General features: G+C 42.7%; 1 protein-coding gene across 1 annotated transcript in view; it reads right to left on the minus strand.

Annotated features, from left to right (window-relative positions):
- Positions 1–15368, minus strand: part of LOC129172020 (protein eva-1 homolog A) — a 72123-nt gene that overhangs the window by 44765 nt on the left and 11990 nt on the right. The window contains exons 2-3 of the mRNA XM_054761339.1: positions 4141–4361; positions 2223–2346 (exon numbers count right to left, since the gene is read on the minus strand). Of these exons, the coding sequence (XP_054617314.1) occupies positions 2223–2346; positions 4141–4361 (345 nt within the window). The remainder of the gene's footprint in view (positions 1–2222; positions 2347–4140; positions 4362–15368) is intronic.

The following is a 15368-nucleotide window of genomic DNA, read 5'->3' on the forward strand; positions in this document are numbered from 1 at the left end:
CGAAAATGGAGTATAAAATGTCAGGTGTTCCCCTCAATAAGCTTGCAACAGCAGCCTGAGGGCATGACGGTGTGTAAACACACAGAGGTAGAGTTGCTAGGTGGACAAGTAGAGCCATGCAGATGAATTCCTCACACACATCCAGTCATGGTGACCTGTGACCACCAGAGCAGCTCCACTGGCCGGCAAATAAAAACAGCCGGCATTGATGTGGGGAGTGGAACAGGAATGCATTGAAAAAAGGTAACCAGAATGGCTTGTTATGCCTTCTGGTGATGGATGCACTCTTGTTCTCCAACCCTTTCTCGCTCACTTCCTCCCTCTATCCTCCATACACCGCTTCTTCTTTCAGAGCAGTGGCACCATCCTGCTGCTCCCCACGCTGCCTTTCTTTGCTACCCTAACAAGTCATTGGTTAAGTGACAGTGAACAAAGAGCTGTTGATTGGAGGGGAAAAAGTAGTGAAAGCAGAGGGATCAGTGGATTAATTCTTCCACTTCTGCTCACTCCTCCGTGAACTGCAGTGCTGCGGCTTGAATGAAGATGAGAGTGGGATTAAGGCCCTGTGGTGGTTGTAGGCAAAGCAAAGTCAAAGCAGGGGCTGAAGCCTCTCCCAGTTGACTTAGGGTGAAGTACGGACTACACCCTGGTCTAGGGATGTCCGAATTGGCCGATACTGGGATAAAAATGGAAATCGGCCCTTTTTTATGCCGATATTGATACCGGCATGCAAGTGGGCCCTCATCAAACTGTACTTTGTTGGCTAGCTCAGCATGCCCGTGGTCTGGAATTATTTCCAAGTAAATATGCAGTTTTCAATGACTGTAAAGCACTATTTTTGCACAAGGGGGTAGTAAGGCATCCTCTTTCAATACGCCTAATTTAATATCACACCTCAGGAGGAATCACACCAACTCAAATGCAGCGTTCATGCAGCAAAATAGTCAGCAACTTGCGGAAACTGAGAATGAGCGCAGTTTGTAATTTCGCTGACTGTATTAGTCCAGCATTTCACACTTTGCACTTGACCGTGTTTTTTGTTCATCAGGATGTTTGTACCACACAAATTTCCAAATTTCCAAATTTCTATTGTTGCTATTGATAGTAGGACATGATTTTTTGATGACAATGTTGACAATATACACGGGACTTCTCTATAACTTGTATCAAACAGTATATTGCAGTATTTGCCTTATGTTGCACAAACAGTGCGTCTTTGAGAAACCACAGAAAAAGAAGCATGAGGTGACATTAGCATGAGGTAAGAGCTGCTGCGGATATCGTTATCGGTACTGATGTGTTGGACAGTATCGATATACAGCCGTCCCTATATATTGCGGTTCAAATGTTGCTCCATCACGGTTTTTCAAAAAATAACTCATTAATAAATGATCGTTGTTTCGTGGTTGACCAATTATTAGTGAAAGAAATGAAAATGAAAGACAAGTTAAACGTAGTATTCTGGTCACTAGGCATCGGTCATGTTATGAGACTTGATGTTAAGTTACAATACCGCTCACACAGCATGGACACTGGCTACGCAGCAGGTAGAGCCGAGCCAACGAGCCATGGCTGAGATCAAATGGAAAAAAAGGTTCTCCTCTCATTCTGTGTGGAAGTGGTAAGTTTTTGGCTTCTTTGTCCTTTTTCCCCACTCCGTTTGAGACACTTTCTTAAGTTTAGAATAAGTAAATTGGAAAGGCTAACTAGATAGCTGCTAGCTGTTATGTCCCTGCAGTGATCCCGTAGCCTGCACAATGTGATGTAAACAAAGAATAATAGGAGTATAATAGGGACGATTTCAGGTCTACAGGGCTCGAATAATGTTAAAATCCGTATTTAGAAAGGTTTTCTATGCTGTAATTGTGAAAATTATCCCATTTATTAATATTGAATCCTACTTTGCGGAAATTCACTTTTTGAGGTCAGGTCTGGAATCAATTAACTGCGATAAACGGGGAACGACAGTATCAGATACCGGCAAAGAAAGTCGATATCGAGCATCTCTACCCTTGTCTGGTCCCTGGGTTATCAGTCTTCTTCTTTGTGTAAGTGGAGAAACCCTAGCAAAGTAAGAATTTCACTGCTCAGTGTTATTACTGTGTTTTTAATGTGCATGGGTCAAATACACATCTCAAATCTGTCTGATACAGGTAATGTAATATCAGCAAGTTTCAATGGTAAAAAACAGTGAAGAGGATGCAAAGTAGTGCTGGACTTACTGGGTCTGCACTTGTACCACACCGAGAGGTACTTGCTGCTGCCAGGACACTGGTCCGTCCCGAACACTCGGCTGTTGACAAGAACTTGACAGCTCCTTCTGTCTTGGCACTCATCCAGCATTTTCTAAACAGGGGCAGGTTAGCGGGAGAGGACCACAACAAGTAGGTGAACAATGAGGCGAATGCGGCGAAGCCAGAAGCATGCAAACCTAAAACCACTTCAAACAGGGGGCTTACAACCATTAGAACCTGGGGAGGGGAAGGAGTGGGGGGGGGAGGAAAAATCCGGAAAGGTCCGCTCTGTTCATTCATCCCTTTGCATCTCAATTTTCACCCTAACATGTAACGTTCTAGTCACCTACATTCCACAAGGAAGTCCTAATGGTGTAGTGTGGGCATCAAGCAAAAAAGATGGATCACAGCATACAGATGAAGGAAAGTAGTGATATGGAGAAACTGACATTTCTTTGTCAACCAATGAAATGGTAGCGGAGTGTTCAGCTCCACCCCACATAAGCTAACCGTATCGTACTACTGCTACCTGTGCCTAACAAAAGTAGACAGTCGTCCCTCGCGATATCATGGTTCCATTATCGCCTCCTTGCTTTACCCCTTTTTTCCCCAGAAATTAATTAATAAATGATCACTGTTTTGTGGTAGACTATGGTCTATCTTTAGTCAAAACATATTGAAATACAAGTGATATGTTGCATTCTGCTCACACGGCGACAGTAATGGCACAAAACATTGACACATTACCTTTCATAACATTACCTTAACACCGCATGAAGTCATGAAGATAGCCATGATAGAGTGAAAAAAAGTCATTCTCCCATTCCGTGTGGAAGTAGTAAGTGTTTGGCTTCTTATGTTCAGAAGAAATACATTCTAGGCTAACTGGTTAGCTTGCTAGCTTACTAGCTAGCGGCCGTCTTGAGTCCCTGCAGCATAACAGTTCCGCAATGTGTTGTAAACAATGAATAATAGGAGCGTAAAGTCGTGTTATTTCATGTCTACAGGGCAGTGATAATGTTAAAAAACGTATCTAGAAAGTCATAAATTGGTTTTCTATGCTCTAACTACAAATATATTCTGTTTATTAACATTGAATCCTAAATGGTGTAAATTCATTTTTTGCCGTCAGGTCTGGAACCAATTAACCGCTATAAACGAGGGAGGACTGTACTAAAATGTGGTATGGGTCAGATATTTTGGAAGCCTTTAGGCTGGAAAGTGAACTAAAGTAAAGTGTACTGTTGGAAAGTGGAAAGGCAATCTGCATAGTACAGTCGAACCATAAGTGTTTATGATACATATATACCAGCGGTGGGAGCAAGTCAGTGCTTTGCAAGTCTCAAGGAAAAACGGGCAAGTCACGTCTCAACTCATGACAAGACAGGTCGAGTCGAGTCCGAAGTCTTGAAATGTTCAAGTCCAGGCTCCAACATACCCCGTGACCCTATTGAGGACAAGCGGCATCAAAAACGGATGGATGGATTGAGGACTATGGCGAATACACCAGTTGAAAACAATGTGCTCTCTGTGTCAGTGCATTCATGGAGGTCCTGATGTTATGGGACACGCTGTTGTTCGACACTTCAAGGCAGGGGAGGGGGGTGTAACTAAAAATACACAACACCACTGAATGAATAGCGGACAAAATGCAAGTGTGTGTTTGTATTGCAACACAGCGCTTCCAGTGGCGGCTCTAATTTGGGAGTGGATGCTGAGGCCCATGAAATCGCTTTGTGTCATGAGAAAACACACAAGCCCGTCTCCTCTTTAGGGAGTGTAATTTGCCGGAAAACACGCTAACAATACATTACATAATCAGCAGGCTTCCAAATGTTAATTAACCCTTGGCCAGAGATTGAGGACAATTTCTCTCGAGTGCTGCTAAAAATGGAAGATGTAATACCTGTAGTGCAGTGGACACGGAGCAATAGTCATCCTCCCGAGCGTCATAATAACCTACGAAGGCCTGGTAGGTCTGAGGACACTGATGGTGGTCCGAGACGCCTTTCCTTCCGTAAAAAGCAGATTGGACGGTGATGGTGGTGCGTGGTGGGCAGCGAACAGACAGGAGGTCTCCGTCACAGGCCTGTTCGGTGTAGTTCTTTAACACTTTGGACAAATAGCCTGTGAGACAAGATGCCATGATGGCTATTAATAGACAAGACAGGTACTCTTTATGCTAAATATGCTGTCAGTACTGTATTGTTTCAACATATTAGTACAAATATACAATAAAATTCAACTTATCCAGTTTCTAAACAGTAATCGAGAGCTGCCAGTCACAAAGCAGAACCAAACCCACCGTAGAGCCACCATTAACATTCCACACTGATAAAGGGAAGGCATGATTCCCCTAGCAACCACCATATAACTGGGAACACTGCATTTATCTGCTGTTCCAGGATGCAAAAGAGGAACAATTAACAGCCGCACACTATCTTTACTAGATTTACCAGCTTATCAGATTGCGGTCATGAATGAATTAAGCTTGAGGTGTATTGAAACAGCTGAAAACAAACTCCAAGCTGAGTTCGAGCCTACTGCTGAAGTGCTGCGCAAACACATTTACAAAGAGTCAACACACATGCACGCCTGCACACACTCGCAAAGTAGACACGGTGTGATTCAATTTGCTTTATTTGGTTCGTCTTTGCTTGGGATTACATTGAAACGGTGCTCCCCAGCACACACATGCTTAGGTGGAAAACACACATTGTCCGCTTATCACCACGGCCGCAAGATGGAAGGGAAACATGGTCAGTGACGCCTCCAAAGGTCACGTCTAAGTATGGATGGTTATCACATCGCCAATACTCGGTAACACATTTACACAGCAACGCACCTGTGGCTGGCTGCGATACGTACAAAATAAATACCATTAGCATACAAGCCCCATTCAAACAACAAAAGAAAACAACACAGAATCAGGGTGCATTTGCACAAGAACCAACGAGCAAAAACTGTTTTTCTTCTTTTGCAGTGACATCAAAGTTAAAAAACAATCCCCGCTCATGGAATTTGCGTATGTATGCAGTAGATCTCCGCTTTCAAAGGCAAAAATCCGGGAATAATAGAGATGCCCGTATAAATGTTTACTTATCACAATCTAAGCAAGGCTATAACATACGTTTCTGAGGAAACGCCATCCACCTGCAATGCATTAGCTTGACACCCATACTCTCACAAATCAAACCAACAAGGTCACCACCCCCCAAACACATCCCTCACTCATGGTGCAGCCAAACATAACACACTGTGAAACACACATTGCACCACACGGACTATGTGGGTATCCAAATAAACGCTTACACACTAATATAGATCCAAAACAATACTATTTTATACTAATTCATAGCCCACAAGGTATGCTGGGCAACTTCTGGTTGGGTAAGTGTGCCTGACTGACTGACTACTCTCTGTGCAACTCAAACTCTACTAAAGTGGAAAAATAACATCATTTTAGTAGCATAAAGTGGAAATGTTAAAGAAAGATGTCTTTTTTTTAAAGTCATGTAATGAAGTAAAAGAAAGGAAATAAGAAAAAGAAAAATGAAAGGAAAAACAAAGAAAACAACAGCAAAAAAGCTGTAATTTTTGGAAAATTAGGTTGCGGAAAACGTTATTATGGTAGGAAAAGAACATTTAAAAGAAGGAAGTGGAAGTAGTCACAAAATTAAAAAAAACATATTAAGAGAAAAAGTCGTACTGTAAAGAGAAAAACGAGTGTAAATTTGTAATAATATGAGGAAAATAATGTCATTTAATAAAGTTGAAATATTAAATAAAAATCTGTTTTATTTATTTGATGACAAACAAACCAAACAAAATAAAGTTGTCGTTTTGGGAAAATTAGGCTGGAGAAAAGGTTATAATGTTATGGAATAAAGTCAAGTCATATTGCTGGGATAAAGTAAACATTTACAGAGATTATTTAAAAAGAACGTTGAAATATTTGGAAAATTTGAAAAAAACATCAGCTAAAACGGGAAAAAGGAGTTTTCACCTACATCACAAAGCCGAAATGCAGTTTTTTCTTCAAATATATACAACTTTTGAGCATATATACATGTCTTACTTTACAAACTTCCAAAGCCTTTGCATCCTTTCAGTTTTCACTATGTGGCCCTTGCTGGAACCTAGAGTATATCTATAGATACTGTACGTCCATTTGACAGCTCATACACAATCAAAAACAACGCAGTGCTTGCACTTAAGGGTAGTAAAGGTGGTGTTGCTGCCAAATCAAATGATCATGAGTGCGAGGTCTGGGCCAAGAGCCACTGACCAGAAGGACCACGTGACCAGGAGTTTTCGGCGCCCTCCAGTTACACGATGCCTTGGGTGCAGCAGTGAAACCATGGAAACAGGCGAGGGAAACAGACGACAAGATGATTGGAAGTGTGTGGCGCAGGGGTGGCCACCCTGGACACATTCCTAAAAGAGGAATTAGAAGGCAAGTAGATTATCTCACGCAAAGGAACTCTCTATAGATGTTCTTTTTGCACCATCAATCTCTTCCCTCCATCCATCTATTCCATCATTGTCCCCTTCATGGTACCTGGTGACTGAAGCCTCCTTTCAAGGCCAAAGAAGCAGGCACGGTTACGGCACCTGTGTAAACCACCTAGCCAATGGCGGGTGTCCCTCAGAGGCGAAACAATACAAGATAGAAGAACACCCAGAAGCGTCTCCTCCCCTTTTCTTTTCACCACCAGCCTTCCTTAACTAGCACACTGCCCTTTCTCTTCACAAAAGCACCGCTCTTCTATTGTGTGTCGTGCTGGTTTGTGTATTTGCCCATTAAAAAAGGTTGCGGTCTACAGTAGATGCTGTTCGTGCACAAATAAAGCCACAGCAAAGGTTTTTTTTTTCCCCCCACACAAAAGCCGCAGCTGTTTTTTGCACGGCAAAGGGGACATCAAGTCATGTGACGCATTTAACATGCTCCTTGTCATATTCGAGTTTCAGCTGTAATCTCCTGGCGAGGCGTCATGTGATGACCCCGAAGCTTGACCCTGCAATGAAGGGAGGGGGTGGAGGGGGGAGCGTCATGTATGATGGAGATTAGTGACGGCCCACAGTGTTGTGTCAACATGACACAGAAAAGAGAAGGATTTCCTCCCTGAGAAAGTCAGACGAGAGCCTCTTGTTAAGGGTTGCATACCAAATCCAATTTACAGCAAACTGTTAGGGATTATGTCTCTATGTTCTAAATGGACTGATACCGCATTTGAAGAAGTGTTGTGTGTTCAAGTGCTGGACGATATCAAGTGCTGGACGATATCAGATATCGGTAAGAAAGCCAATATCGAGCATCTCTATTTAACACCTAAATTCCGATATAAACAAGAGTGTGTATCACCGACAGGCCATTCAGACAAATTGCATTCTCTTGACTGTAATTAAAAAAGCTGAACTCTAAATTGTTTTTCGGAAGCTGGGCTGACTTTCAATCAACATGCTGATATTTCTGTAATCAGGATCGGGAGACTGGATTTCCTTGATATTTGCCTACAGTAGTCTTGTTTGTGCATTTCAGTGTGCATGTTTAGCTCGGGACCTTTGAGGCTTTTTCGTCTTTACGGGTACTGCTTTTTCTCTTCTGTTTAAACAAGGAGGTTAATGGTTAACTGTAGAGAGCATTGTTGGAATACAATTGCAAAAATGTCCACAGTAAGCATCTTAGGTCCTCGAATGGCAGCACACGGGTATTCCTTGGACATACCGTACACAAATCTATCCGCCCATTATTCATCTTCACGTTTTCAACGAGCAGGTTATCACTTCTGAATGGTTTTCATGCTTCTCAACAAATTTAAAAAGCTTATGAATCAGCATCTGACTTGGGGTTTCATGCGACGGGCGACTCCTCCAGCTGTACACTCTGCTTCTCCCGACCTCCGTGGATGCACGGCGGCTGCTCACGTAGCGTATCCGACATTAACATGCACCTTCCAAGGCGGGCGGATCTTCCCGCTGTACACTCTGGTTCTCCCGGTCACGACGGCCGTAGGAAGCCAGGATGCCCATCTTGCAATGGAAGTGAGCGGGCTGCACGAGCCTCGTAAGACGCCCACACACGTACGTCCCCAGTGAGTCAAACGTATTACAGCCTTACAAGAAGCGCACCTAGCACGCACAAGTCGCACGCCGCACTCCCCATCTAAAAACTACCAACGGAGGGCGAGCGGCAAGCACGCGGGTGTCAAGAATCACTTCCTCCATAAGTACGACACACTTGCAACCCATCTGACACCCTACTTCCTCTACGTGCTGACCACGGCCAAGAAATTTCTCCAAAACTGCGATGCCCATGCGTGTGGTAACACGTATGTCGGGATGTTAATTCTAAAACCGAAGCACAACAAATATTTCTGACAGGTGCAGGAGGAGGAGGGGAGTGGTCGTGATTGAACTCCAGAGGCAGTGCAGCTGGAGCATAAATTCTGCTTAAGGCTTCCTCAACCTTGAAAGATGTCACCTTCTTTTAGTGGCTGGGTTTGAGGAATGAACACATTGGGATTGGAAATGACAGGTTATTCAACCACCTTCCACCAACGGCAAATTATTTTTGTGTGTGATTCAATTGTCAAAAGTACCATAATGTTGTGCTACAAATGATAATGTTGCAGGAAATACATTTTTATTGCAGTACAATGGAACCTCTAAGCTCGAATGCTAAGACTTTACTAAGTTAACCTAAAGTAAATCACGGAAATATAAATGATCCGTTCTGGGGTCAAACTGTTGCCATCATAAAAACATTTGCTATTACTGTGCAGGTAACATCTGTGGTAACATTTATTTTCACACGCGTACAAGTAGTTTCTCTTGTAATCATAAAAAAAAACCATACAGGTAGTAAAATGACTGGTTAGGATCAGCCTAAAGCCACAAAAAGCCAAAAAGCACTGCTTCTAGAGCTGAGGTTTTGTGTGGCATGATGGCGGTTCCAACTTATAGGCTTTGTGCGACTTTCCGAGGTGCATTTTTGGTCCAATTGTGAGCCATACAACCACAGGGGTATCCAACTCCCAAAGTAAGTGATGTGCGGATGAATACTGAAATATTGATACCGCCGATACCACATCTTTACGCTCTAAAATCGATTCTCGGATCAAAATATCGCTACTCTGGTACTTCAGTCATTTGAGGTCATGTGTATCATGAACAGGAACACAGTGGAAAGTAACTAAATGATTGAGAGCTTGTCTCAGTGATACTTGGTTGGTGGGAACTACTTTTTCTTCAGCCTGCGTAAGACCGTGATGTATAAGACCAGCAAGACGCTGCTCGGCCAGTCGGTCTCCGTCTGGGGAAACAATGGCCCATCGTAAACAGAACCGTGTGAATTAGTATTCATTCTACGAGTACTTCTTCATAATTAATCATTTATTTCAATGGTTTTATTATTTTACTCATTTTCTGAATCCTACTTTGCTGAAATTCACTTATCACGGTCAGGTCTGGAACGAATTAACCACGATGAACGAGGGATTACCGTAATTACAGTGTAATACATATCACAATATGGATTTTAAGCAATATTGCCCATCCCAAATATGAAGTAAATAAACAAATTCATATTAGTGCTGATGAGACTAGTGGTTGATGGCATCACGAGTGTAGTTGTCATTCATTTAGATATTCCACACACTGTATGAATGGGAGTCAAAGGTCTTGAAATAGACCTTGCGCTCATAATAATGATATATTTGTAACCAGACCTCAAAACGCATTCCAGCAAGTAGCCAAGATGTTGTTTGAACGCCGCAAAAATCAAAGGCCGCTTTGCGTTTCATCTCGCTACATTAGCCTCTTGTGCATTTACAGCCTCACGACTTTATTGGTGTTATTTTAAGAAAATTATAGCTGTCAAACCATCAAAAAGTTTAAGAAAAGCAGCGCTGCAGGCCTGCTGCTGCAAAAGGAATCCCCTTCAAGTGGTGATTACCGGGAAGAGCGGAGGTTCCCTCCGCACGCTGCCCACTTGAGAGAAGAAAAACTGAAGAGGAGAACGAACGCAGTAACAGTACGCAGCCTCATCAAGTGTTTTGTTGTTTTAAAAGACTTTAAAAGATAAAGAGCGTCCATCTTTCCAGGCGAGGCCGCATTTAACAGTGACAGCAAAAGGTCCAAAGGCCACATGGGATGGCTTTAGCTCCCGTACTAATTACTTCTCCCCACAGACCGCGGAGCCACTAAAAGGCCCTGGAGCGTTGAGATAAAACAACTCAAAGCCCCTCTACTTTGAAATCATGCGGCCATACCGCTAAACTCACCGTTAAAGACGGGAACAGATGATAAACGCGCTGCATGAGCCACGCTGATAAGGTGTGCTGCAAGACTGCACGACAAAAAACGTTTCAGTTCTCAAACTCCTGATTTAACTTGACATGACATGAATTCATCACATTCCACTTACAGTACAATCGCCTATCTGCTAATATTCCACATTTGGGATTAGCCCATTTCTTTCTCCTTTACACTATGGAGCAGACGGAGTTCAACTTGCCACAAAGTCAGGGTTGGATTACTTTTTGAACTACTTAGGGACGGTAAATGGGTAGCTCACTGCAAGTTCTTTCAAGTGCTGCATTGAGTCTGGAGCGAAACCACCTCAGACTGTGTAAACACATCTATACTGTACATTAGCTAGCCCAATACCTTCTTTTGTAAATGGCTGGTAAACACTCATTGTTGGAGCCTGCAGACGATAAGCAACTGTATCATGATACTATACTGACCCCAATATGAGACGACCATTCTCGGCTTTTCAAGACCCGGAACTGCTGAAATAATAACTGTTAGATTCCAACAAAAAAGGGGGATGCCAGTAATCACTCATTTTCTAACGACACATTTTTTCAAATAGTGAAATAACTGGACCGGCTTACGACCTAAATCAGAGATAATCAACTAAAATTCAAACAGGTCCAGATACAGACAATTTCGTCAAGCTAAGGTACAAATCCCTCTTCTGTCGCCGTAACTTTTGTGGCGGAAGCACGTTATTTTACTGGCATACTTTTGTTTTGATTTTTAAATAATCTTGGTAAATGTTCTTCTTATAATATGATGATTTCATTCCGCTAATATTACGACTAACCTAATTATCCATAAATTCCAACTTTATTTTGTTTTGTTTGTTTCTCATAATAGTATGACTTGAAAAACAAATCATATATTTTTTCTTTAATATTTCAACTCTATGCTCATGATATTACATGTCCATTCTTGTCAAATTGAGCCTTTTTTCTTGTTAGAGTACGTTTTTTCACTTAATATTTGGACTTTATTCTCGTAAAATGACAGCTTGTTTTTTTAATTTCCCAACTATTTCAACTTTATTCTTGGAAGTTTTCTGAATTACGACCTTATTCCCATAATATTTTTACGTTATTCTAACATTGTAACTTTTTCCGCAACCTAATATTTTTTGTAAATTACAACTTTGTTATTTTCTTTTTCATAATATTGCAACTTTTTCTTTAAATATTTTGTCTTTTTGTTGTAAAATTACTGCTGATTTTTCATTTTTGATGTCTTTTATTTATTTATTTTTTTTAAGTTTTCTATTTTTAGAATGTACCGCGGGTCAATAAAAAAGCAGCTGTGGGCCACAAATGGCCCTCGGGCCGCACTTTGGACACCTCTGACGTACAGGTAGATACAAGATGCTTGCCTGGCTGCCCTTTCTCTCCGTATCATCACTGGTTTCGCTCTTCTTTCCTTGTATTTCCCACCAGTTCCTCCCTCTTGCTTGATTCACTTCTCTCCTCTTTTGTCTGTCTGTCGTATTTAGCGTCGCAATGTTTAGCGCCATCGGACATTTGATTGATTGGTCAACAGTAGGACGACGCCTCAACAAAAAAAACTGCCAGACTAATTTTCAGTGGATTAGGTCGACCAGATCGTCTAATTGCGGAAGCTCTAATCATATTTCATAGTTGTTTGATGAACCTTTTTTAAATAAAAATTAGCATCTTAACGCTTCCTGTTTTTTGCTAACTTGCCTGACTTATGAGTTACTTTTTTTCAGCTGGTTTTTGTGTTACAGCTGCATCTCTCCAGATCACTGGTGTGTGTGACAGGAAGAAAAGCTCTGACTCACTTGTTGGTTTGGATCTGCAAAAGACGACGGCCCGGCGTTTTCAGACTTTTTTTCTCAATGCGGTAAATCCTGTCGTATTGAAACATGTTACATTTTTTCAAGCTAATTCACACCAATTGGGGGAATGAAGTGGAGTTGTAATGAACGGGACTAAAGTGTGCTATTGTGCGAGCACCCAGAGAGAAAAATAGGGAAATCAAGCGATCAGTCAGACAAGAAAACCGGCTCATACAAGAGTTTGCACAGCCAAGCTGTACTGCTTTCAGCTGTACTGCATAGAGGGCCATTGAGCAAAGTGTTGGGCTTGAGGTGTTGACAGCACAACCGCCTGGCACATGAAGTGTCTGCTGGAGTTGGCACCCCATTTCACATTCAACTGTGCATACACACGCATTTATTTGGCACAGTTAATAGTGGGGGCGTCACCTGAGGGGGCTTACCCCTGGATTTTTGCTCTAGGACTTCAGACCAAAACCCGATTGAGTTTTGAGCGACCCTGCCCCCCAAAATCCACCAAGATGCCCCCACCCCTCACTTCAACGCGAACATAGCGGGCATTTTTATGTGAAATGTCAACACAGCAATCTTCAGTTCTTATTCCCATGAAAGCAGTAAAACCAAACGAGTCTAAAAGCTGACGCTGTTCCAACATGTCCGTTATGTTTCTTCTTTGTTCCCAAACAAATCAAGAGCTTGGCTCGCTGGTTGACATCAATATTCACTGATGATGGTCTCCTTAATTTGAATGGCAGATTGGTCAACGCCTTCCTCCCCCTGACAGACTGAGAGCGGAAACAGAGCAGCTGAAATAATCCAAAGCAGGGAAACAAACACAAACACTCTGATTGCCAGGTCCTTTCCTCCTGCCCGAGATGGCTTATCTTTCTCACCCCTACGCACACCAGCGTGCACAGACAAACCTAAACCCATTGGACATGAACATCAAACACCAACTAACACCAGGGTCTGGTCCCGGGATTAAGACAATGCGCATTATTTGTGTTGTGAAACTCTACAGGTTCTGCAATAGTGATTAAGATGGGGTTTTTTTTAGCAGGCATTTAATAAACTCAACACTAGAAATACCTGAAGGTTGCTGGTATGACCATGTTGAAGTACCCTTGGGCAACATACTGAATCCCCAGTTGCTCCCGATGCTGTGTCATCAGCAGGTGAGTGTGATGACATTGTCAAAGCGCTTTAAGTACCTTGTAGGCAGAAAAGCGCTATCCAAGTGGAAGTCCATTTCCCATTTACATAGCGATTTATACATGCAATGTAGCAGGTGGCAGCTAACGACCTCTCCCAAAGTGAGTCAGCGCTTTCCTTCCTGTCACTCTCACACCCCAGTAAAGCTTAGGTCACAACCGGTTGTGTGGGCTGCAACGGCCAGTCTACGCGCAAAAAAAAAACGCACGAAATGCACGGAGGTCGCAAGTGTGATGTGCTGATTTTCAAGCGGTAGACTGGCCGCAGGGGTTCTTTGTCATGTCAAACAAACTCTGCAGGCGCTTGTGTTTTTTTCAAGTTGCAAGACATACTTACACATTTTGCATGTCTTTGTGCGTCGTCTGTATTTTTTTCTGGTGTCAGGTTTGGGAAAAAGGTCAATTTTTTTCCTACGTCTCACTTGTGGACGTCTATGTGTGTCGTGTACCTCCTCCATTTTGTACTTGGAGATCTTACTCCTTCATTGAATATGAAATATTTACTTACTTTTTCAAACACTGGTCTTGAAAAAGAGGGTTCGTTTTATATTCATAGTTGTCTGGTAGTTGGGGTCAATCCGAGAAGTAAATTACTCAATTTGAACCAACCAGGTTCTTTCTTACAGAAATTGTTATGGAACTCAGTTGACCGTTTTTTTGCGTAATCCTTCTGGAAAACAGGCGGGAACATAACATAACCTCTTTTTGGATACTCGGCCAGAAAGAAAAAGCAAGAATCAACATTGGTTTTATCTACGGAAAAGCAGATAATGCAGAGGACTGCATAATTCGAATTGATGAGGTGTCACATGAAGTGTGAGAACTTGAACTCAACATGTGCCTTATTTCCCTTCTTTTCAATCCATACAAGCTTGTGTGCTAACAGCCAAAGGCCACCCAAGTGGCGATAGCAACAAGACACAGGTCACCTCTGTTCTCTATAAGCTCATCCTCAGGGGGTGATAGTGGGTAGAGAACATCTGCCAGGCAAAGATGTTGGATAGAAGGCACAGAATCTTCCCTGAGCCAAACTCGAGTCCCACCCATGCCCTTCCACGACCCCCTTTTAAGCACGTGCCTCCCTTTATGACCCCTTTAGGTCAAAGGACACTCTGCAAGAGGACACTTTTACTCACAGTGCATGTGCGTTAGAACGCTGCTTATCACTGATGAGAAGGGATAAGGGGGAGAAGAGGTGAAAGGAGGGCGGTCTACGGGAAGCCCCCTGCATGGTGTCTGCGTGCATGTCCAGACACACTCACGAGACACAGATAGAGATGCAGCGAGAGCGCAAGGCGAGGTGAGATTCATCATTTTAATGGTCACTTTTATGAGCCCGCGAGAGCTGAGTGGCTGCCAGACGGCCTCATCGCTGACAGACCAGCAGACAAGAGACAGATGCAGCAGTGTGTCTTTATTGTCACTAAGCGAACAACAGATGGATCCTTACGCGGTCCCTCGCCTGACAGCTGAACAGATTTAAGCAACGAATATGGAGTCATGTGATGCCTGAGGCCGGAAAAAGTAGAGGTCATTTTCTGGCATGTAGCCTATGACACATCAGACACGGAGATAAACTGGATGCGGTTCCAAAGGAATTTAAAGAAATCTCTATACACATGCAACAAACACCATTATACTGTATATAGCAAAGACACTGGAATCTGGAGCGTGCCAACGGATGTGTTGTATCTTCAAAAGCTATGGAGCTCGATCCAGAGGAAAACTGCCATTACGGAAAATGCCATTTTTGTGAATAACGACTGAACTAATATTGATATCACGATGGATCCCATTGCGAATGGTATG

The sequence above is a fragment of the Dunckerocampus dactyliophorus genome, chromosome 19, assembly GCF_027744805.1.
Source record: "Dunckerocampus dactyliophorus isolate RoL2022-P2 chromosome 19, RoL_Ddac_1.1, whole genome shotgun sequence".
Taxonomy (NCBI): Eukaryota; Metazoa; Chordata; class Actinopteri; order Syngnathiformes; family Syngnathidae; genus Dunckerocampus; species Dunckerocampus dactyliophorus.